The sequence below is a fragment of the Peromyscus eremicus genome, unplaced genomic scaffold (genome assembly GCF_949786415.1).
Source record: "Peromyscus eremicus unplaced genomic scaffold, PerEre_H2_v1 PerEre#2#unplaced_703, whole genome shotgun sequence".
Taxonomy (NCBI): domain Eukaryota; kingdom Metazoa; phylum Chordata; class Mammalia; order Rodentia; family Cricetidae; genus Peromyscus; species Peromyscus eremicus.
Window position 1 is genome coordinate 102,906 of NW_026734939.1, and position 24,606 is coordinate 127,511.

At 46.6% G+C, this 24,606-nt stretch overlaps 1 protein-coding gene across 1 annotated transcript; it reads right to left on the reverse strand.

Moving 5' to 3' along the window:
- Positions 1 to 335: 335 nt before the first annotated feature.
- Positions 336 to 14,549, reverse strand: Glod5 (glyoxalase domain containing 5). Its single transcript, XM_059252974.1, has 4 exons — positions 14,523 to 14,549; positions 11,842 to 11,979; positions 3,117 to 3,272; positions 336 to 461 (listed from the first exon to the last, which is right to left on the reverse strand). The coding sequence occupies exons 1-4, from the start codon at positions 14,547 to 14,549 to the stop codon at positions 336 to 338; spliced, it is 447 nt and encodes a 148-aa protein (XP_059108957.1).
- Positions 14,550 to 24,606: the final 10,057 nt, after the last annotated feature.

Below are 24,606 nucleotides of genomic sequence, written 5' to 3' on the forward strand. Positions count from 1 at the left end.
TTTTTTTTTTTTTTTTTTTTTTTTTTTTGGTTTTTGAGACAGGGTTTCTCTGTGTAGCTTTGCGCCTTTCCTGGAACTCACTTGGTAGTCCAGGCTGGCCTCGAACTCACAGAGATCCGCCTGGCTCTGCCTCCCAAGTGCTGGGATTAAAGGCGTGCGCCACCACCGCCCGGCCTGCAGTAGCTTTTGATGGGGCTAGCTAGACACAAAAGTCTGCACATAAACCTCTTAGGTCCCCCTTTGCAGCATCGGTGACATGGAGGTCTCTGGGATTTGCAGGAAATGAGGACTTAGATGACATCTTGTGGGACACAATGGAGGAAGGCCAGTGTCAATCATGAGGTGACATAGTTGGACACCTCAATGAGATTTCTGTCAGGATCTCGGAAGTAGATGGACATAATAGGCCCCTTTGCTCCTGTTCTGGAGACTGGGCCCTCCTCAATGGGGACATCAAAAACCTGAATGAAGTGAGCAGACAAGACAAAAGTCATGTGTCACAGATACGTGAGACCAAAACTTAATTCCTTAAGATTTCCATCTTGTTTCTTCCCTACCCCTTGCTCTAGGGGTTGAACTCAGGGACTTACACATGCTACAGCCACAGGCAAAGTTGAATTCCTATGGTGTCTAGACTGCCTAGCTTTCTGACCTCATCTACTCTGCTCAAGATGTATGGCCTCGGGCAGAATATGTAATTGCCTTGAACCTCCATTTCCTCAATTTGTAAATTGACAGTGACAGTAATGTTAGTGAGCAAGAATTTAAGCACAGTACCTGGATCAAAGTATATATTCTTTGTTTTGTTCTCTGAACAGTACTGGGAATTGGACCCACAGCTTCCTGTGGGACCAGCAAGCGTTCTACCACTGAGCTACATTCCCAGCCCTGTAACCATTGGCTTTAATTGCTTCTCTCTTTTTTTTTTTTTTTTTTTTTCCCCGAGACAGGGTTTCTCTGTGTAGCTTTGCGCCTTTCCTGGAACTCGCTTTGGAGACCAGGCTGGCCTCGAACTCACAAAGATCCGCCTGCCTCTGCCTCCCGAGTGCTGGGATTAAAGGCGTGCGCCACCCCAGTCAGTACTCTTAACCTCTGAGCCATCTCTCCAGCCCAACCTGTGGCAAATTTAATCTGACACTAGCTCTGATATAGTGGGTAGCCATTCCAGCTTTGATCTGGAAGTTCTAACCCCCATTGAGACTTCGACAACTGTCACACCTACAAGGCGGGGCCGAGGGAGGCGCCTGGAGACCTGAGATCTGGATGGGCCAGCGCTCTCTCGGTTCCGGGACCCTGGACAGTGGAGGTGGGCCAAGCAGAGCTCCAGAGAACATTGCTTCTCTTTTTGCCAAGATAAAATGTTTGGTTGTTTTGTTTTGTTTTGTTTTTGTTTTTCGAGACAGGGTTTCTCTGTTTAACAGTCGTGGCTATCCTGGAACTCACTTATAGACCAGGCTGGCCTCGAACTCACAGAGATGTACCTGCTTCTGCCTCCTGAGTGCTGGGATTAAAGATGTGTGCCACCACACCTGGCATAAAATGAGTTTTTCCTATACTTGGTGGAAATCTTATTTCCTCTTTATATAAAAAGCTATAAAAGAGCTCATATATAATGTTCTGTGTGTGTGTGTGTGTGTGTGTGTGTGTGTGTGTGTGTGTGTACGTGCATACATGTGGAGGTCAGAGGACAGTTTGTAGAATTTTTTTTGGCCTCCTGTCACATGAAGTCTGGGGATTACTCATGCTGTCTGGTTCATGTGGGAAGTACTTCTTTCTACTGAGCCATTGCTGGCCCAGATGTAAGTTTTTGGTTTGTTTTTCTTTTTTTGAGACAGGATCTTACTATATAGCCCTGGCTGGCTTAGCTCGCTCTGTAGCCCAGGCTGGCCTCGAACTCACAGAGATCTGCCTACATCTGCCTCCTGAGTGCTGGGACTAAAGGTGTATATCACCACACCAAGCTTCAGATAAAAGTTTTTATAAGCATGATAGATTGTTGTTAGTTCTGGGGAATGAAAGCTGGAGCCTTGTGCATGCTGGGCAAGGACCCTGCCATTGAGCTATACCACCTAATATTTCCTTTTTCCTCCCAGTACTCCAAGATGACTGTATTTTGTTATGCTTCTACTTGGCATTTTTTTCTTCTCATGTTTCTACATAACAAAGCATACCGATTTTATAAATATGATCAAGACAGGATCTCTCTCTGTATACACTTGGCTGTCCCGGAACTCAATCTATAGACCAGCCTTGAACTCCCAGACCTGCCTCTGCCTCTGCCTCCCAAGGCTGGGATTAAAACCATGTGCCACCTCCACCTAGCTCATTTATTTATTTATTTATTTATTTATTTATTTATTTATTTATTTACTTCCCTAGCTCATATTTTAATGTGTCTTTTCTTACTTAGACATTAACATGATAAAAGACTGAGTATGTCAGAACATTATTTACAAATATTCTTCTTTAAATTGTATAAAATTTACTGTATTAAAAGACTGGCAATAAAACTTTACACACCAACATTAACCAGACCCAGTTGTTTTTCTACTTCTAACTCTGTATTGGATTTTGTTTTGTTTTGGGTGGGTGGCTAAGTGTATAGAGTATACTCGATACTGATTTCTGTGTAAAAATGTAATGGAAAGCTCCACGGTTCTGAATGCTTATTCTAACTGTATGGATGCTCATGGAGTTGTAATATTTCCTTCTCAAGTCAAGTTGGTCACATGAAAGTGACATCAGTCAAAGAGGAAGTGGGTAACTGTGCAGGCGGGATGTGGCTGTGATGGGAGCTGGTGTGTCTGAGCTTTGAGGAAGACCTAGCTCTTGGGTCACACTTCTGTCTTGACAGTAACTACAGTAGGGTTCTTTTCTTTTTTCCCATTTATTTATTTTACATCCTGGCCACAGTCTCCCCCACCCCATCCTGCCCTCCCAGTCCTTCTCCTGGATTCCCCCTCCTAACTCCCAATCTCCTCCTCTTCCTCTCCATCCCGGAGAAGGCAGATCTCCCATGAGTATCAACCAAACATGGCATATCAAGTTGCAGTAAGACTAAGCACCCCCCAGGTGTTAGGGCTGAGCTTTCTTACTAAGAATGGCACTGTACTCACCTTGAGACGCTTCATCACCTCCTCCAAAGGCGCTTCTGTAATCAGACAGATGTCCAGGGATCCCGGAATGGGGTGAGCGGCTTTGGGGTCAAATTCCTTTCCCACCTCATGTAAGTTAAATTTTTGGTCTCCAAAACACAATGCCTTCCGATCCCCCTGTTTAGGAGAGAGAACACAACAGAGAATTAGGCCACCAAGATGAGTTTGAACTTACTGCAAAAAGGAGAAAGGACCGCTACACAGTGGCCCTTGATCCATCTAGCAGACTGCGTTTTCAACAAATACGTTTGTGTCAGTCTGCGCATGCACAGTACACATGCAAAAGAAAGCATCAGATTCCTCGGGGCTGGAGGTCAGTGTATTTGTGAAAGGCATGGCTTGTTATTTGGGTCCTAGGATCTGATCTCCATCCCTTCTTCATGATTGAGCAGCAAGTGCTCTTAACCTCCAAGCCATCTCTCCAGCCCAACATTCTTTGCTTTTTTCTTTTGTTTTGTTTTGTTGTTTTTTTGTTTTTTTGAGACAGGGTTTCCTGTTTAGCTTTTGGAGCCTGTCCTGAAACTCACTTTGTAGACCAGGCTGGCCTCGAACTCACAGAGATTCACCTGCCTCTGCCTCCTGAGTGCTGGGATTAAAGATGTGGGCCACCACTGCCTGGCCAGCCCAATATTCTTTAAATTGTTCTTAAAAATTTTTTTTTTGGTTGTGAGCCTAGCCTTTAACGGCTGAGCCATCTCTCCGTGAGTTCGAGGCCAGCCTGGGCTACCAAGTGAGTTCCAGGAGAGGCACAAAGCTACACAGAGAAACCCTGTCTCGAAAAACCAAAAAAAAAAAAAAAAAATTTTTTTTTTGCCAGGTATGGTGGCACATACCTTTAATCCCAGCACTTTGGAAGCAGAGACCAGCAGATCTGTATGAATTCGGAGCCAACCTGGTCTACATAGTGAGTCCCAGGTCATCTAGGACTACATACTTAAGACCTTGTCTCAAAAAATATTTTTACACTTATTCGTGTGGAGGTGGATGCTGTGTGCTATGTGCAGAAGCCAGAGGACAACTTCCAGGTCCGTCCTCTCCTTCCACGATGTGGGTTCCAGGGATGTGATTCAGGTAGCCACGCTTGTTGATGAGTGCTCTTACGGGCTTAGCCACCTCACCACACACCACCATCACCACCATTGTCTTCAGAGACAAAGTCTCATGTGATCCAGGCTGGCATTCAACTCCTGATCCTCTTGCCTCCAACTCCACGTGCTTAGATCACAGAAATACACCATCATGCCCAGCTTCTTCTTTCTGTGTTTTATTTCATCTATTTATTTAATATAACGTGTGCATATGTCTGAGTGTAGGTACGTATGCGCACACGTGTGTGCAGTGCTCACAAAGGCCAGAAGAAAGTGTCGATCAAGTACCTCCTGGAACTGGAGTGACAGGCAGATGTGTGTCCCCAGTGTGAGACCTGGAATTGGAACCTGGGTCCTCTGGAAGACTAGCAAGCTCTCTAACTGCTGTACCAATTCTCCCAGCTTCCCTTTTCTGAGACAGCGTCTCACTATGTAGCCGAGGCTGACCTCAAACTCTCAAACTCATTTTTGGGCCTTATGCTCCTGAGTGCTGGCCTTGCAAGTGGGCATCACCATGCTTGTTTCAGACAGCTGCTTTTAGTGAGTAGGGGGTGGGGCAGCCGTGTGTGTTTCTTGTTAGAATGTTCATATCGCCAAATGTTTAAAACCCACCCGAGGCACAGATGGCAATGTGTCTACCCGTATATATTTCTCCCTCCCAACATCCCTCCCTCCTTCCCTCCCTCCCTCCTTCCCTCCCTCCCTCCTTCCCTCCCTTCTTTTCTTCCTTCCTTCCTTCCTTCCTTCCTTCCTTCCTTCCTTCCTTCCTCCCTCCCTCCCTCCCTTCATTCCTTCCTTCCTGTCTCTGTCTCTTTCCTTCCTTTGGGATTTCACTATGTTGTTTAGATTAGCCTGAAACTCCTGGGCTCAAGTGATCCTGCCTCAGTCTACTGCATATCTTCCCCCACCCTTTTATTTTTATTTTTTCCTCATGAGAACAACTCAAATTTCTGTACAGCCAATGGTGTGTTCCCAAGCTTTCTTAAAAAAAAAAAAAAAGTACACCTCAAGCCAGGAGTGGTGACATGTGTATAATCCCAGCATTTAGGACCTTGAGTCCCGAGGATAGAAAGTTTGACTTCATCTTGCATTCCCCAGAAAGACCCTCCCTCAAAAACAAAACAGAATCAATAGGAACCAAACAAACAAATCCCACTTCTTCTGTTTCCCGAATTCCTGGTTAAGAGGCCATTGTGTAAGAGAAGCCTTCTGGGCTGTGCTCAGCAGGGAGTGCTTGCTGGTGGGATTTCCAGGAATCTCCCTGCCCCACTGAGCAGGCACTTTGTGCCTATTCATTTCCTCCTAATGACACATTCATCTGGCTGCTTGTTCAACTGAGAGAAAAAGACAAGTGTCTCCTTTAATCCCGTGGTAGTTCTCGCCTCTGCCCTCCAAACAGTCTGTAACTGATGCATAGTTTTTCTTTTCTAGATGTATTTATTTTTATTTCGTGTGTGTGTGTGTGTGTGTGTGTGTGTGTGTGTGTGTTCTATCTACATGTATGTGTGTATGTGTACCACATGCATGCTTCAGACTCATGGAGATCAGAAGAGGATGTTGGATTGCCTGCAACTGGAGTTACTTAGGATTGTGAACTGCCATGTGGGAGCTAGAAACTGAACCCAGGTCCTCTGCAAGAGCAGCCAGTGCTCTTAACCTCAGAGCCATGGCTCTAGCCATCTACCTCTATTTCTTGATTTACCACCTTCCTGTATTCTGTCCTCTCTCTGTCAAGACAGAGGAGAGTTAGCTGAACAGTATTACTAACCCCCGGTACTATTCTATCTTAACTGTAGTTCCTCTGTTGGCTTCTTTATTAGTTTTAAATAACTGGTTCCATATGTTTTTTGTTTTTGTTTTTGTTTTTTTCCAGACAGGGTTTCTCTGTGTAGTTTTGTGCCTTTCCTGGAACTCGCCTTGTAGACCAGGCTGGCCTCGAACTCACAGAGATCCACCTGCCTCTGCCTCCCGAGTAATGGGATTAAAGGCATGCGCCGCCACCACCACCTGGCTCCATATGTATTTTTTAGCATGCTAGGGAATAATGCTTATTTTTTTTTTATAGATAACCTTTGTCACCTTCTTTATACCTCATAGCCCTGGCATTTCTTTTATGATTTCATGATCTCTTCCTTCATCCCTATAATTGAGACTACATTGCACTTTTATAGCCGAAGGACAGTTTGGCCCAGTGTACAGTTCTGTAAAAGCATTTGATCAAAGCCTTTTAAATATCTGCTTCCAGGCTGGGGGTGTTTCCCAGTGGTGCAGCACTCCTTAACATGCATGACACCCCGGATTCCATTTCCAAGACTGTTACGATTACACTCAGGAGGCAGAGGCAGGCAGATCTCTGTGAGTTCGAGGCCAGCCTGGTCTACAGAGCAAGTTCCAGGACAGCCAGGGCTGTTACATGGAGAAACTCTGTTTTGAAACACCAAAAAGAAAGAAAGAAAGATAAATACATTGCTTATTATCTTCCTTGAATCTGGTGTTGCTAATAAAAACTCTGCTGTTGGAGGCTGAAGAGAGACTTAGTGGTTAAGAGCACTTGCTGCTCTTGCAGAGGACCTGGGTTCAGTTCTGGCACCCACATGGTACCTCACAACCATCTGTAACTCCAGTTCTGGGGGATCCAATGACTTTTTCTGACCTCTGTGGGCAGTACACATTCAATGTGCAAAACACTTATATACATAAAATATGAAATCTTTTTAACCGGATATGGTGGTGCATACCTTTAATCCCAGCACTTGGGAGGCAGAGGCAGGTGGATCTCTGTGAATCTGAGGCCAGCCTGGTCTACATAGGTGAGTTCCAGGACAGCCAGGGCTACATAGTGAGATCTGGTCTGAATCCCCTCCACCACCATATATATATATATATATATATGGTATATAGGGTGTTAATTTGTTTTCTTTTTATTTTATGTTACATTTTTAGTGTGTGTGTGTGTGTGTGTGTGTGTGTGTGTGTGTGTGTGTGGTGTATGTGTGTGTGTGTATACATGTATAGGGGCCAGAGGAGGTCAGCTGGTCTGTGCTAGCCTACTCGCCCTTATTTCACTGACCTTAGAGCTAGGCTGGCAGTCAGCAAGCCCCAGCGGTCCTCCCGACTCCACACACATGCCCCACAGCACTGGCATCACAAGCATGGATGCAACCATGCTGGGCTTTCTTTTTATGTGTGTGCTGGGGATTTGAACTCAGTCTTCATGCCTATTCAGCCAAGTGCTCTTAGCTGCTGAGCTGTGCTCCCCAGCCCCGTGTTGGTCATCCTTTTGTTGGTAATACAGCCACCTTGCATTTTTTTTTTTTTATGGTTTTTCGAGACAGGGTTTCTCTGTGTAGCTTTGCGCCTCTCCTGGAACTCACTTGGTAGTCCAGGCTGGCCTCGAACTCACAGAGATCCGCCTGGCTCTGCCTCCCGAGTGCTGGGATTAAAGGCGTGCGCCACCACCACCCGGCGCCTTGCATTCTTGAAGCTTAGAGTTTTTCTTGACCTTAGAGGTCCTAAAAGTTCACTTCAGCATGTCTACGCACAGGGAATGGATTATATTTATCACTGATCCATGCAAAGCCTATCTTGTTTTATTTCTGTGTTTGTTCTCTTTTTTTTCCTATTCTCTCCATCCCTAGCCCCACCTTAGATACCATGATCATTTTTCTTCTCAGTGAATCATTGCTCTGGTCTTTATTCAGATAGACTGCCTCTGTTTGCTCTTTATGGAATAAAACAAATTTTGATAGTGTAGACCCCAAGCCGTCACACGTTTTGCGTGCCTCTTCTTGGTGTAAAAGGTCTGCTGTTGTTTGTCTGGGGTATTGTAAGTGACGTCATGCTGTAGTATCTTGTTTGCTTTTAGTTTTTTTCCTTAGTGTGATCTTTTTAGGACCCGAAGCACATCCAGCCTGCTCTTGCATAGTGTCCCCTTTAGATTTTAAATTTTCACAGTCTGCCACTTCATGACCCTTTGAATTTATGTACTCATTTTCAGAGAAGTTTAACATTCACAGCAAAACTGAGAAGAAGGTACAAAGATTTCCCAGGCAGGCCCAGGTACACAAAGTTCCCCGCTATCAGCCTCCCAGCAGAGGCTACATATGTTGCTGTTCCTGTAACTGCATTTGTTACAGCATCCACCGGCCCATTGTTCCTGTCACAGTTCAGTGGGAGGTGGTGTACACTGTGGGCTGGGACATGTCACAGGACAATGTCGAGGTCCTCAAATGCCTCAGTGTTCTGGTCGTTCCTCTCACCCTTCAATGCCTGGCAGCCAAGGTCATTGTATTGTCTTCAGAATGTTGTCTTTTCTTGAACATTATATTGAGTCACGCAATACATAGCTTTTTACATGGCCTTCTTTCACTTAGTGATATATATAAGATTTTTACATGCTTTACAGCTTGAGTCTCTCTCACCTCCCTCATCTCTCTTTGCCCCTCTCTTTCCTGTCCCTGCATGAAGTAGCATAACAAATATTTTATTTAAAATAAAACAACAAAGCTGGGCATTGGCGCGCGCGTTTATTCCCAGCACTAGGGAGGCAGAGGCAGGTGGATCTCTGTGAGTTCGAGGCCAGCCTGGTCTACAGAGCTGTTACACAGAGAAACCCTGTCTCAAAAAACAAACAAAAAACCAAAAAACCCCCCAAACAACAGAACAGGTCATGTACACTGTGAGGAGTGACAGAGGGCGGCTACCCCCGTGAGAGCTCCTCAAGGCCTTATTTCTCTCCCTCACTGTAACCCATGGTCTGGACACAGCAGACATTATCTCTTCATCTGCTGCAGGACGTCTTCATAAGGCTTTTGTTAAAACGTTCTCTATATTTACTACTTTTGAAGTTATTCCATATTCTCAAGATAGTGTTGCATCTGTGGAAACCTCCGCTTTCCTTCCGAGCTTACCTCATTTTTCTCCAGGTATATTGGTTTTTTTCTTGGGAATCACTCCGTCTCAACTTGCATGTATTCCTGTTCCCAACCAGCATAGTGTCTCTTTGGGGCCGGGGCCGGGGGTAGGGGGGGGCAGAGGAAGGCATCAGGGATCTAACCCCGTTGTTCCCCACTTTATTTTATTTATTTTTAAAATGATGGATGGATGGGTGGAATGATAGATAGACTGTGTGTGTGTGTGTGTGTGTGTGTGTGTGTGTGTGTGTGTGTGTGATGGCACGTGTGTGGAGGTCAAAAGTCAGCTCTTGGGACTTGGTTTCCTCTTTTCACCATGTGGACATGTGAGTCCCAGAAATCTAACTCAGGACCTCAGACTTGGCAACACATACTTTTATCTACTGAGCCATCTTGCCAGTCCTTAATGACTCATTTTCTTGGTTTTTTGTGGTGCTGGGAATGAAACCTAGACCGTTTTGCGGGCTGGATAAACACACTGCTCCTGAGCTGTACCTCCAGCCCCTCGGAGCACACATTTTTCCAGGCCTTTGTGCCTAACAAGGCTTTGTTCTGCACTTACCTTTGATTTGCAGCTCAGTTGGGCACAGAATTTTAGGTTGCATTTTCCCCCCAGAATTATTTTTCAATTAATTCCATTTGTGTTTAGACAATTTCCATTTCACAATGCATACCAGCCGCTCACCCCCCACCTCCCTGTCACCCCTTCAACCCCCTCCTCCTCTTTACAAAGCTCTCCCTCACTTTCATGACTACTTTGTTTAGTGACCCACTAAGATTAACCAGGGTGTCTCTATAATCATGGGTTTAGAGCTATCCATTTGGAGCCTGGTGGGCTCAGCAGTGGGTACACAATTAAAGACAATGGTCCCTTCCCCCCAGTCTATCAGTAGTTCAGAGGTAGCAGGTAGGGGCCCAGGAGTCCCTCCCCCTTCCTCGACTTCCTGTTGATAGGGCTGCTCTTGTATGGGCCCAGGTGACTACAGTTGGGAGTTAATAATTGCAATGGTTGTTCCGTAGCCCGGCACCCTATCTTCTGGCTCTTCCATATTTCCATCCCCTTTTTCACAGTGTCCCTGAGCCCTAGAGGGGGTGGCTGGAATATCTTGTGTAGGGCTGGGCCCACAACCGTTACTATTCTCTGCCTCTTAGGCAGCCTGAGTGTCGGTATTCACCGCCTTTCTTTGTAGGGAGAGGCTTCTCTGATTAAGGCTGGGAACAGCTTTTGTTCTGGGAGTAGGGACCACATGGAGCGATGCTGAGGCCGAACCGGAGGCGGGGCGGGCGTGCTTTCCCAGAGTCTTAAAAGTATAGTCCTATTGTTTTCTGGCCTCTGGTGTGACTCAAGAATTCTGACATTTGCATGTTTCTTTTTCTTTTGTAGATGAACCACTTTTTAATCTCTTGGCAAAGTCTTAAGACGGACTTTTCGGTGTGATGTTTTGCAATTCCCACAGGGCGTATCTGAGTGTTCCTGTGCTGGGTACACAGCTAACTTTTTGTATATAAAGGCTGCAACATTTGCTTGCACTTTTGTTGAGACCAGAGACCTTGAACTAACAAGACCTCTTGCTTTATTTCTTTCAAAGTTCCCTCCTTCCATTTTCTTTACCCTCTCTCGGAATGTCTCCCTGTCCGTAGTTTGGAATTCCTTCCATTGATCCTTTTACTTCTTCTCTCATTTCCCCCTGTTTGGGGTTTTAAAGTTATACTATGTTTTACCTTTCTAAAATTGTTTTGGCAGGGCCTAGGATTGGTATCTGGGTTTAATGCATGCTCGGCAAATACTCATCATTGAGCTGTACCCTCAGCCATTTAAAGTATTATTATTTTAAGATAGTATCACACCAGGACAGCCAGGGCTACCCAGAGAAACCGTGTCTCAAAAAACAAAACAAAACAGAAAACCAACCAACCAACAACAACAACAACAACAAAAAGGCCAAAAGAAGACATCAGATTCCCTGGAACCACTGATACAGAGAGCAGTGGGCCACCATGTGGGTGCTGGGAATTGAACCCAGGTCCTTTGCAAGAGCAGCCAGTGTATTTTATGTATTGGTATTTTATGTATCCTAGGCTGGTCCCAAACTTGCTAAGTAGCTGAGGATGCTCTTAGACTTTCACTGTCCTGCATCCATCTCTCCAGTTAGGATTTCTATGTGCAGAATCATACTTGCTTTATGTGGTGCTGGGGACTGAACCAAGGGCTTTGGGTGTAGAAGGCATTCTACTAACTGAGCTCCACCCCCTGCCACAGACCGTTATCAACTTTTTTTTTTTTTTTTGTGAAACAAAAGTCTTTTATTGAACTTGTGGCTCATTAATTTGGATAGGTTGGTGGACATTGAGTTCTAGGAATCATCCCATCTCTTCACTCCAGCACTGAAGAGGTTATAGACACGCATCCATATGCCTGGCTCTCACACGTTATCAACTTTTAATGAAGGAAGCTGGGGAGATGGTTCAGTTAGTGAAATGCTTGCTAGACAGGCTTGAGGCCTGAGTTCCTCCCGAGCGTCAGAATCTCAGTGCTGGGGAGGCTGAAACAGGAGTCTCCCCGGGGCTTGGTAGTTCTTCAGTCTAGCTAAATAGGACTTATGGCCTCCATCTGCATGCGCGTGCGCACACACACACACACACACTTTAACACACTTGAAGTTTTGAGTATGGGGACATGATTACCTTGAAAGTAGTGACTTTCAGTCCCAGGATCTTGGAATAGAACATGATGGTGTCTTCGATGTTCTTTACTGTCATCACGATGTGGTCAAGTCTTTGCATAAGACACGGGGAAGGGATCTGACTGCTGTTCCTCCATAGCTAAAATGTAAAAAAAAAGAGAGAGAGATAAAAAAAAAAAACCCACCTTCTGCTCCTCTCCTATCACCTCCCCAACCACTGGGACCCTCCTCACCCCCATTTCAAGGGGAAACTCCTGCAAGAAAATCTCTGTAAAGTCCATTGCTCCTGCATGGATTCATACAAGAGGCCACATGACTGGCATGTCACTTCTTCCCTGTTTTCTTCCTTTGTCTCCTTTCTTATTTCTTTCTTTCTTTTTTTTTTTTCTGGAGCTGAGGACCGAACCCAGGGCCTTGTGCTTGCTCTACCACTGAGCTAAATCCCCAACCCCACAATTTATTTCCTCTTGCAGACATTACAAGATTCAGAACAGGCCCAATTCCAAATCAGAGCCTCCAGTGGCCAGTTTCCCCTAGCTTCCCCTGTCCTGAGCTGCAGCTGTAATTGTGAGGGCAGGGCAAGGAGGAACTTGGGGTGGGTAGGACGGAGAGCTGGCTCAGCAATTAAGAGCACTGGCTGCTCTTGCAAAGGACCTGGATTCAATTCCCAGCACCCACATGGTGGCCCACTGCTCTCTGTATCCGTGGTTCCAGGGAATCTGATGTCTTCTTTTGGCCTCCACAAGTGATACACAGACATTCATACAGACAAAACACCCATGCACGCTTCACAAAAAAAGGAGGAGCATCTGAGATGAAATAAAAGTTTCTGAAGCCAGGTGTGAGGCTGTACACTTGTAACCGCAGCACTTGGGAAGCTGTACACCTGCAGCACTTGGGAAGCTGAGGCAGGAGAATTACAAGTTCAAGGTCAACTAGGCACTGTCCTGAGATCTTGTCTCAAAAACAAAGCAGAACAACAGAAAGACCGGCGAGATAGCTCAGCAGGTAAGGGTATTTGCAGGACCTGGGTTCAGTCTCCAGCACCCACATGGTGGCTCACAACTGTCTTTAACACCCTTTCTGGCCTCCACGATCACTTCACTCGCGTGGTACAGGCAAAACACTCATACACATAAAAACAAGTTAATATTTTTTAAAGAAAAATTTCTGGGCATATGTGTTTACAGAGCCTATTCTGATACCTAGTCAGGAAACTGCCTCAAAAACCAAAACCAGCCAGGCGGTGGTGGCGCACCCTTTAATCCCAGCACTCAAGCGGATCTCTGAGTTCTAAGCCAGCCTGGTCTACAAAATGAGTTCCAGGACAGCCAGAGCTACACAGAGAAACCCTGTTAAGAAAACAACTAAGAAGAACAAAAAAACCCAAACCAAGCAACTAACCTTACTGCCATTTAGGCCCCACTGAAGAGAAAACTGTATGTTTTATTTTTCCAGTCCTATTTGGGGCTGGAGAGGTGAGGTCAGTCTGGTTGAGCACTAACTGCTCTCCAAGAGCTCACAGAGGCTTGTAACCCCAACTCCAGGGGATTTGGTGCCCTCTGCTGGCCTCCACGGGCACCTGTACTAACATACACATGAATTAAAAAAAAACAACCCAAGAAGTCCTATTTATTTAACCTTTGAATGTCTGTAGAATCTGTTTTATTGCTGATATCACTGATTTATGTGTTTTTCTAATTTCTAGGGTGTAAACAGAAATTACTAGTATTTTCGGAATCTGAAGAACCAGCCTTGAGCACTGCCGATCTTTTTGTGGGTTTGCTTTCTGTCTCCCTATCCCTGCTCTTACCTTTTCCCTCCTTCTGTTCTTTATGGCTGAAGAAAAGCTGTGTCTCTCACTCCTTAGTCTGGAGCTTCGGTCACCGGCTTTGGTCATCTTTCCAGTCTATGCTGTTTCCCGCTCACCATTGCTTCAGTCGCAACCCCAATGCTGACGCCTAGAACATAAGCTCACCCTTCCTCTGAGTGGTCAGTGTCCTGGACACCATGCCTCCCCTCCTTTGGTCTGTTCCAGACTCCTCTTGGTTTTTGTTTGTTTGTTTGTTTTTGTTTTTGTTGTTGTTTGTTTGTTTTTCAAGACAGGGTTTCTCTGTGTAGCCCTGGCTGTCCCGGAACTCACTCTGTAGACCATGCTGGCCTCGAACTCACAGAGATCCGCCTGCCTCTGCCTCCCAAGTGCCGGGATTAAAACCGTGCGCTGCCACCACCTGGCTCAGACTCCTCTTTAAGGTTCCTTCAGGCTCTCAGGGCCTTAGACTATTCTGACAGGCTTCAAGGTCAAGGACCCCCCTGCCTTCCTCACACTGCTCTATCATGCCAGCCTCAGGGGCACCCACTAGGAACCACCTTTGGGTATCTCCACAAGTCTGAGGCTGAACTGAGTCCCAGCTGAACCACCCCGAGAGAGCAGCCAGCCCTTAGCCTAGGGCCTCCCAAATATACCACACAGGACTGGCCTCTACAGGCCTACGCAGGGCCTCTGCTGCCCTCCGGTTATCTTTGAGAGAAGAGGCCCAGTGAAGGGGTGAAGGGATGGTAAAGCCATAAAGGTGTTCCTGAGAAGGGAATCAAGTCTGCAAACCCGGGTGGGGTATCCCCAGCCTGGCTAACACCCATGCCCAAAGCCTCCAGCCCCCCCGCCCCCCCCCCCCCACTCACCTGATTCTCAGACGTTGGACCCCACATCCTGACTAGTAGAACTGGAGGGCAGACAGAGCTACAGGGCAGATAGGTTGGGGCTGGGATTGGCTCTGTGCCTAGAGATCAAGGGGCAGGAATGGGGGGTGTGGGCTGAGGACATTGGGTGGGGACAGAGGCAGGAGGTGCCAGGCATGCAGCCTCTAATTCATTAAACCATGCTAATCACCAATCGAGGACAATAAACAGGCAACCGTTGACCTGACCCGACACAGCTATGCTGCATACAAGGCCTTTGCCCAGAAGAGGGAAGTGCTTAAGCCGTACTGACTTTCCTGTTCGATATCCCACAACTTAAACAATAAAGTCAGCAATATTTAAACACTGCTAGAGGGTCAGGAGCTCAAGGTCATCCTTGGCTACTTAGTGATACTGAGTCAGCCCTAAGTTTTATGAGACCCCGTCTCAAAAAAACAAAACAAACCAAACACGAAAATAAATAAAGTGTAAACGTTTTTCGAGACAAGATCTCACTATGTAGTCCTGCTGGCTTGGAACTTGCTAAGTCAACTAGGCTGGTCTCAAACTCACAAAGATCCACCTGCCTCTGTCTCCTGAGTGCTGAAAAAATATTTTCAGATTTATTTTATGTGTATGATACATGGCTGTATGTACACCACATGCGTGCCTGGTACTCATGCAGGTCAGAGGAGGGTGTCAGACCCCCCTGGAACTGGAGTTATGAATGGCTGTGAGCCACCATGTGGGTGCTGGAAACTGAACCCAGGTCCTCTAGATGAGTAGTCAAGTGCACTTACCACTGAGCTATCTCTCCAGCCCCTGAAAAAAACTTTTTTTTCAGCTTTAGAACTTCATTTTCCTACCCCTTTTGCTCAGCACCACTCAGTGATGACTCCAACCCACTCGGTAGCCTGCGCTGTGGGAGCCACTGACCAGTCCTCAGGCTGGCTGAGCACTCAAGTCTTCAGTAGGATGGGTACAGAGGGCACCTGCACCCTCAGACCAGTCTGCCCCCTCTAGCTGAGCAGCAGTGACCTCAGGAGCTGGTACAGTCCATTCACCCTGGAATTCTTCCTTGGTCCCAGCCTTCTCAACAGCAGCCCTGCTCCTCCTTCTGGAGCTCCTCTGGGTCACTGTAGGTCAGGTATAACCTCCCATGGGTGCTCACGCATGCCGAGTACTTCCAGGCCAGCATCCACATCAGCCCCACTGAGTGAGCTCCCTTGTTGCGGAGGACAGTCTGTGTTACACAGCGCAATGGTGGGCAGGTTGACATGAGACGCCTCTGTGAGGGACTGGTGGTCAGCTCTGGGATCAGTGACCATTAGAAGGCGTGGCTCCCTGATGGCCACTTGGATCTGGTTAGTGAAGGTCTCAGGCATGAAGTGGGCAGCAATTGGAGTGGTTCCTTCATCTGCAGAACATCAAGGGCTCCGGACATTGTGTGAGTGTCCCTTTAGGTTATGATGGGAATCAGCCAGGCGGTGGTAGCGCACGCCTTTAATCCCAGCACTGGGGAGGCAGAGGCAGGTGGATCTCTGTGAGTTCGAGGCCAACACAAAGCGAGTTCCAGGACAGGACAGCCAGGACTGTCACACAGAGAAACCCTGTCTGGAAAAACCAAACAAGTTATGATGGGAATCAAGAACAACGCCATTAAAAAAAAAAGAACAATGCCATCATAAATTTAATTTTAAAAAAAGAACGCCACAGGGGCCTGTCCCTGGGCAGTGTGGAAAAGACAAAAAAAAAAAAAAAAAAAAGGAAGAAAGAAAAAGAAAAAAGTAAATGTCTATGTATATTTCTTGTCCATTGCTTTTTTAAAAGTATTTATTTATTTATTTGTTTATTCATTCATTCATTCATTCATTCATTCATTCATTCATTCATTCATTCATTCATTCATTCATTATGTATGCAGAAGAGGGCACCAGATCTCATTACAGATGGTATACAGTGTTCTGCCTACATGCCAGAAGAGGGCGCCAGATCTCATTACAGCCGGATTTATTTATTATGTATACAGTGTTCTTCCTGCATGTATCCCTGCAGGCCAGAAGAGGGCGCCAAATCTCATTACAGATGTTGTGAGCCACCATGTGGTTGCTGGGAATTGAACTCAGGACCTCTGGAAGAGCAGCCAGTGCTCTTGACCTCTGAGCCATCTCTCTAGACCCTCCTTTCTCTTTTGAAGTTTTAAAATTTTGTTTGAATGTGTGTACATGTATGTATGGACATGTGTTCACATACATGTAGAGGCCAGAGGCCAACCTCAGCGTTACCTCCAGCAATGCTTCTCATGCCTGGAGCTCCCCAATGACTAGACTGGTGAGTGATCGTCCTTTCTGCTCTCCCCCGTCACTGGGATTACGATAGCAGCATTTAACATGCGTTCTGGGGATAGAACTCAGGTCCTCATGCTGGCAAGACAGACAAGTACTGCGCTTACTGAGTACCTCCCCAGCCCCCTTTGCCCATTTCTATGTTGCTTGTTTAATTTTTTGGTGTTGAGTTTCTGGAATTCTCTATCTACTTTGGATATAAATTCCTCACCAGGTATGATTTGCAAATATTTTCTTCCATTCTATGAGTTACCTTTCTATTAGAGAGTGTATTTCTACCCTACAAAAAGTACTTGCTTTTTCTCTTCTTTTTTTTTTTTGTTTGTTTTGTTTTTGTTTTTGAGGCAGTGTTTCTCTACATTACTCTGTCCTGGAACTCATTATGTAGACCAGGCTGGCCTTGAACTCACAGAGATCCACCTGTCTCTGCCTCCCGAGTGCTGGGATTAAAGATGTGCCCCACCACCAATTCTTTTTTAAAAATTTATTTATTGCCACGTGGTGGTGGCGCACACCTTTAATCCTAGCACTCAGGAGGCAGAGGCAGGAGGATCTCTGTGAGTTCGAGGCCAGCCTGGTCTGCAGAGCGAGTTCCAGGGCAGCCAGGGCCGTATATATATACACATTTGTATTATAGTGTGTCTGATGCGGGGCACACACGCCATGGTGACTGTGGGGAGGTCAGAGGACAACTCTGTGAAGCCAATTCTCTTCTTCTACCTTTACGTGGGTTCTGGGGATTGAACTCAGATCATCAGGCTTGCCCAGCAAGCACCTTACCAGCTGAGCCATTTTGCCAGGCAGAGAGTGCATGCCTTTAAGTCGAAGCAGGAGCTGGGGAGGCCTGGAAGAAAGACCTTTAACTGTGGATTGTGCTGTGGGCCTGCAGACTCACTTCTTGGTAGATAGAGGGGTGGAGGATCCCATGTTCAGCTAGATATATTTTGAGGCCAGCCTGAGCTACAAAAGACCCTGTCTCAGGTACACAGAAGGGGGGGAAGAGGAGGAGGAGGAGGAGGAGGAGGAGGAGGAGGAGGAGGAGGAGGAGGAGGAAAGAGAGACTGAAGGACATTTGAAGCATACAGTCTTTGCAGGTGAGTTTCTCATCTGTCATATGGGCCATCCCAAGGGCCAGTTAAGAGAGTGTGTGAAAAGTGCCCCTGGTGGTTAGGCGTTCTTCGCTATGCAGGTAACAGAGTCACAGTAGAGTGCCCGCCCTCAGGTGAGAAGGGTCTGTTGCTTACCATTCCCAGAAAAGTTGAGTGAGAACTGAAGTTCTGGGATGTTGTGAGAGTCACCATTTCCTTCCTCTTCATCCTTACCATCTTTAAGAATGCACTTGTTGCCGGGCGGTGGTGGCGCACGCCTTTAACCCCAGCACTCGGGAGACAGAGGCAGGCGGATCTCTGTGAGTTCGAGGCCAGCCTGGGCTACAAAGTGAGTTCCAGGAAAGGTGCACAGATACACAGAGAAACCCTGTCTCAAAAAGAAAAGAAAAGAAAGAAAAGGTCACTGTGACTATGTACAAGGGTGACATGGGACAAGAACGGGAGTAAGGATCCATTTCTGGGACCCTGTGCCACTGTCTTGCCTCCACTTCATTGCTGATGTCATGCTGGATGTTCTTGAACAGGTTCCTCGGCCTCTTGGTGTCTCTGTTTCTCCAGTTGGTCAATGGAGAAATCAGGCAGGGTCTTGAATTTAGCTCCTAGACTGCTGGGGCCCAGGGGCTCAAGGACACAAGAGCTTGAGAGGCCCGCTGGGAGGGATGAGAGGCGCTGGCAGAGAAGGAAGCAGAGCCTCGCTTGTTTTTTGAGTTGAGCTGCTTAGAAATCCCACCCTGCCTGTCGTGGAGGATAAGTACCCTTCCCGGCTCCTGTCTATGCCTTTACTGCCACCTGCAGGCCGAGCCCCGTATCAACCACCGGCTTGAGGCCACTCCGCATGAAAACCTAATGCGTAGTCGACACCCATTCAGGTACTCAAGAGGATCCTGGACACAAGTGATGCTTCTGACTCAGCCTCTCAAAGAGCTGCGGCTTCAGGTGTACAGCACCAATGCCTGGCTTCTTCCTGTTTAAACATTATTTATTGACACTATTGTGTGCACAGATTGGTGCCAGATGGTACTGGGAAGAAAACATCAGGAAGCTGTTCTCTCCCAGTCAGTGGTTGGGGGAGGGTGGAAAGGGGCCGCAAAAGGCAGATAGCCGGACCGATGTTCCCTGGGTTTTACAGGAGACTTCATTCCCTGCTTCTAGCTTCGGGTGGCTGCCAGCCTTCCTTGGTGTGTGGCCCTCCTAGTGTCTCCGTGGTCTCACTGCCTTCTCTGGGTGTGTCTTCTAGTGTTCTGTCTGTATCAGGTCTCACTCTACCTTCCTCTTATAAGAGCACTGGGGGTTGGGGGTGGGATGGAGGATGGAGAGGCGGCTCAGTGGTTAAGAGAATTTGCTGGCCGGGCAGTGGTGGCGCACGCCTTTAATCCCAGCACTCGGGAGGCAGAGCCACACGGATCTCTGTGAGTTCGAGGCCAGCCTGGACTACCAAGTGAGTTCCAGGAAAGGCGCAAAGCTACACAGAGAGAAACCCTGTCTCGAAAAACCAAAAAAGAAAAAAAAAAAAGAAAAAGAAAAAAGAGAATTTGCTGTTCTTGCAGAGGACCTGAGTTCAGTTCCTAGCACCCACATGGCTACTCACAGTTGTCTATAACTCCAGTCCAGGGGATCCAATGCCCTCTTCTGAGTTCTGTAAGCATGTATGTAGCATAATATGTGGTGCACACACATACATGCAGGCAAACGCTTATGTGTATAAAATAATAATAAATTTTAAAATTAAAAAAAGAAGGGCTAGCTCTGAACCTCAGTGCTGGAGTGCTTGCCTAGCATACTCAAGGCCCTGGTGTCCCCCAGACACATGCATAATAAGACATAATAAAACAAAAAGAATAATTATGATTCCATTTAGGACCCATCCAGATGATAGTTCCAGATATTGAACTTTGAGTGTTTTGCCTACATGTGTGTCTGTACAATACATGCATACCTGGTGCCTGTGGAGGCCAGAAGGAGGCTGAGGTAGGGGGTCATGAATTGGAGGGCAGCCTGTGCTATATAGAGAGAATTCTAAACTAGATAGCCTGGATCACAGAGTCTGTCTTAAAAAGAAACAAAATACCACTTTATGGGATACATTGTGAACTTTAGATACACTATACAGTGTTGTGGACGAGGGAAGGGAGCATGCCTAGCAAATGTCCAATTCCTTGCACTGCCAAAAATTCATTTTTCATTAACATATGATTTGCACATGTTTATTATGACACTATTGATGTGCTATTCGGCTATGTAGAGAACAAAATGGAATACTGTTCAGCTATAAAGAAGAACAAAATGAAATACTGTTCAGCTATAAAGAAATATAAAGAAATCATGTCATTGGCAGCAAAATGGATGGAACTGGAGGCCATTGTGCCAAATAAAGAAAGACAAGTAGCCGGGCGGTGGTGGCGCACGCCTTTAATCCCAGCACTCGGGAGGCAGAGCCAGGCAGATCTCTATGAGTTCGAGGCCAGCCTGGGCTACCAAGTGAGTCCCAGGAAAGGCGCAAAACTACACAGAGAAACCCTGTCTCGAAAAACCAAAAAAAAAAAAAAAAAAAGAAAGAAAGAAAGACAAGTACCACATGCTCTTTCTCATATGTGAAAGCTGGAGTTAACACATGCTTTATTTGAAAATTCTTATTAATATGAACATGGCTCCATTGTTTTAGGGGGGTTGTTTGCTTGTTTTTGAAATGGAGGGTATTACTGAGTAGCCCTGGCTGTCCTGGAACTCACTCTGTAGCCCAGGCTGGCCTCAAACTTACAGAGATCCGCCTGCCTCTGCCTCCCGAGTGCTGGGGTTAAAGACGTGTGCCACCACCACCTGGTTTGTGGATAATTAGCCAGTATTAAGTCTCAGTCTCTCTCTCTCTCTCTTCAGACAGACAGAGTCTTGCTATGCAGCTCTAGCTAGCCTGGAATTCACTATGTAGACGAGGCTGACATACCTCTGTCTTCCAAGTGCTGGGATTAACGGCATGTGCCACCACGCCAACTGTTTTGTTTTTTACACTGGGTCTTTCTGTGTATTCCATGCTAGACTTGTACCTCGGCCTCCCAAGTGCTGGAATCACAAGCATGCAGCACCTCCTGGCTCTCCATTGGTTTTTATTTTTGAGACAGAGTTCTTAGGTTTTTTTTTTTTTTTTAATTTTTTTTTTTATTTATTGTGTATACAGTGTTCTGTCTGCACATATCCCTGCAGGCCAGAAGAGGGCGCCAGATCCCATTACAGATGGTTGTGAGCCACCATGTGGTTGCTGGGAATTGAACTCAGGAACTTTGGAAGAACAAGCAGTGCTCTTAACCTCTGAGCCATCTCTCCAGCCCGAGACAGAGTTCTATGCAGCAGCCCAGGGTGGATGCAGCACCATACCCAGTTTTATGAGGTGCTGGGTATCAAACTCAGGGCTTCCTGCTCACTAGGCATGCATTCTACCAACTGAACTCCATCCCAGTCCTTGTTTTAAGGCTGGCCTTGGTCTTCCTGCTCCTGCCTCAACTTCCTGAGTGCTAGGATTACGGATGTGCACCACTCTGCCAGGCTAATTAAGTGCTTGTTAAAATTCTTTTGCAGCCAGTAGACAAGAGAGCAAAGAATTGGAACAAGCACACCACAGAAGAGCATCTCTAATAAATATGTGAGAGATCTTCACCTTCAGTCCTCATCAAGGAAAAGAGAAACCAAATTACAAAGCAACTGCACAGAATACTACATGGGTAAAAAAATAAAGATTAATTATTATTTTAAAATGCACATTTTCATCAGTATCCTCAGGAGTGAAAGCCTGTTTCTAGGAAGGAATCAGCCTCAAGGTGTTGGATGTTCTCAAGAGCCACCTGGTGGACAGATGTGGTGGTGCATGCCTTGTAATCCCAATAATCAGAAAGTGGAGGAAGGGGATTAAGAGTTCGAGGCCAGTCTGGACATACGAGAAGGCTTTCTTAACCCACCCCGCCCCCCCAAAAAAATGATCTCAAGCTGTTGGGGCAGTCCGTTGAAGGCGGGGTGGGACAAGCGTGACGATTACATGACAGTTTGTGTTCGAATCAGAAACAGAATGATTCACGTGATACTGCCCAGCCATTTCTAGCCAACAGGCACCAAGAAAGCGTGTGGGTGGGAAGGACGTCAGTGACAAGACCGTGATGTGGCACGGACTCCTGGGTCCAGGGCTGACCCCACCGTCCATCTGCCTAGAGCCTCCAGCTGCCCGGAAATCGCTGTCCCCATGAGTGTCCTCATAGACACTCACCAGGGAACCTCTGCTTGGACTTTTTTGGCAGGGTGGGAACAAACAGATCTGGGAGTTCTCATTCGCCACCCTGAGATTACCTACCCCAAACTCTACCTAGGTACCGAAATTTTCTGGCACTCTAAGTGGCTAAGACCTCCAGCTCATGCTCCTATTGGCTACTGGTTCCACACCTGCGCAGAAGCTCTAGGGTTAGCGGTGTTTCAGATCCAGTGCTTTCGTTGCTATCGGTAAAAGTAGGTTCGAATCCCGTCTAGCAAGTCCAATTTGCAGCCCTGTTAAAGAAGCTGGTGTTACTGACTTATACTCAAGATTTGGTACACAGTGTATCTGGTAATCTTTTTCATTCTATCAGTGTCCTTTCATTTTAAATAAGGTGTATTGTATTTCAGACACACCATTCTCAACATTATTAAGAAAACTCTCAGGCTGGACATTGTGGCTCATGTATTTTTTTAGGGGGGCATTGTTCAGGACAGGGTTTCTTTGTGTAGCCCTGACTGTCCTGGATCTCGCTCTGTAGCCCAGGCTGGCCTCGAACTCACAGAGATCCGCCTGCTTCTGCCTCCTGAGTGCTGGGATTAAAGGCGTGCGCCACCACTGCCTGGCAGAGAACAACTTTTGAGAGTCGGTTTTCTCCTTTCGCTGACATCAAACTCAGGTCCGGCTTGCACAACAGGCCTTTTCCCGGACCCACTTCACTTGCCCGAGACTACACTTTTCCAATTATTTATGCATTTTATGTGTGTGGTTCTTGTGTCTGCAGTGGACCTGGTGCCCTGGGAGGCCACAGGAAGGCACTGAATCCCCTCGGACTGGAGTTACAGGTGGTTATGGGCCACCATGTGGGTGCTGGGAATCGAACCCCAGTCCTCTGGAAGAGCAATCAGTGATCTTAACCACAGAGTCATCTCTCCAGCCCAAGATTGCAGTATTGAATGATCAGATTTGAGTGTGGGGTGTTTGACTAAGAGGAAAGCAGTAGGGTCAAATCAACTCACAAGGTAATTAGTACGCTGTCAGTGTAATTTGGAGGACTGTGTTCAGGATGGTGGAAAGGCTAGAATCTATCTCCAGGTGGGGATGGGCCCTTGTCTCCTCTCTGAAGGGTTCATTAATCTAGTGGGACAGGTCAGGGACCTGGCTAAGATACCATCCCTAGGAAGGAAGGTTCACTTTAGGATTGTGTACTTTTCCTCCCTAGAATTCCCACCCCTTAGTCCCATGTTCCACCATGACGTTCAGCTGAGTCGGCCTGCCTTTGGTATTAACTGTTTGTTTTTCTTTTGGGTGCTGGCCGCAGTCCAAATTTGTTTGTAGACTCCCTTACCTTATGCTTTCGGCTTCCTTGCTCTTTTCCTGAAGCTCTTCTCCCATGTCGGCGGCAGTACGTTTGCTGCCTTCATCTTAACTGCCCTTGTTTGTCCTGTCCCAGTTATGCTGTGTTTGCATAAGGTGTTTGTGTGAAAATGTGCGGTTGGGTTCTTGGGGATCAGTGCTGGGGATCAGTTCCCCTCTGGTTTTTCCTGTTTGGAAAACAGTGTTCGGCTTGCCTCCAGATGCAGAGTAACCGTTCCTTGACCTCTGCTGTTAGAGGGGTATATAAGGCCATGATTGTGTGAATAAAGAGAGCTGCTTCCCTGATGAACGGAGACTGGGTGTCCTGAGTGCTGTTTAACCTCGGCGTCCCTCGCCGGATTTCGTGCTCCAGCTGCATGGGTCGCAGCAAGTGGAGGTCTCACCGAGACCTGGAAAGAGGGGTAAGCGAACGAGGCTCACCCTAAAAGGAGGGGTGGAGGATTGAAACATTGGTATGTACCTTGGGTAATTCTACTGCAAAAGCTCAGTTGGCCACTGAGTTAAGGGAATTGTTAAGTAAGCAAAGAAGTAAGCAAGGAACAGGAATTAAGTCTAGTACCGCACTCACATTTGTGGACACCATAGCTGAAGCAAGTCCTTGGTTTCTGACGGGAGGAGGTCTGAATATTCCAGATTGGGAACAAGTAAAAAGAGATTTACAAAAGATGTTGCAAGAGAAAGGGGCAGATAAATTTCCTGTAGCTTCATTTTCTCTATGGAGACTTGTGAAAGATGCTCTTCTGACTGATAAAGCAACTTTCGGAGTGCAAGCAAGCATTTGCGAACGCTCAGGAGGCAGAGATGAATGAATCTTTGAAAGGGGAAAAGGAAGAGGTCGAGGTCCTCTGTAAAGAGCGTATAAGGATATTTGTGAAAGATTTAATGGATGAGGAAGAAGACAATGATCTTGCCTCTGTCTCAGATTTAGTAGAGGAGGAAGAGCAGCTAGAAAAAGAGATAGAGGAACTACAACAGAAATTGCGCCATACAAAAGTGAAAGCACAATCAGCACCTTCTGCTCCTCT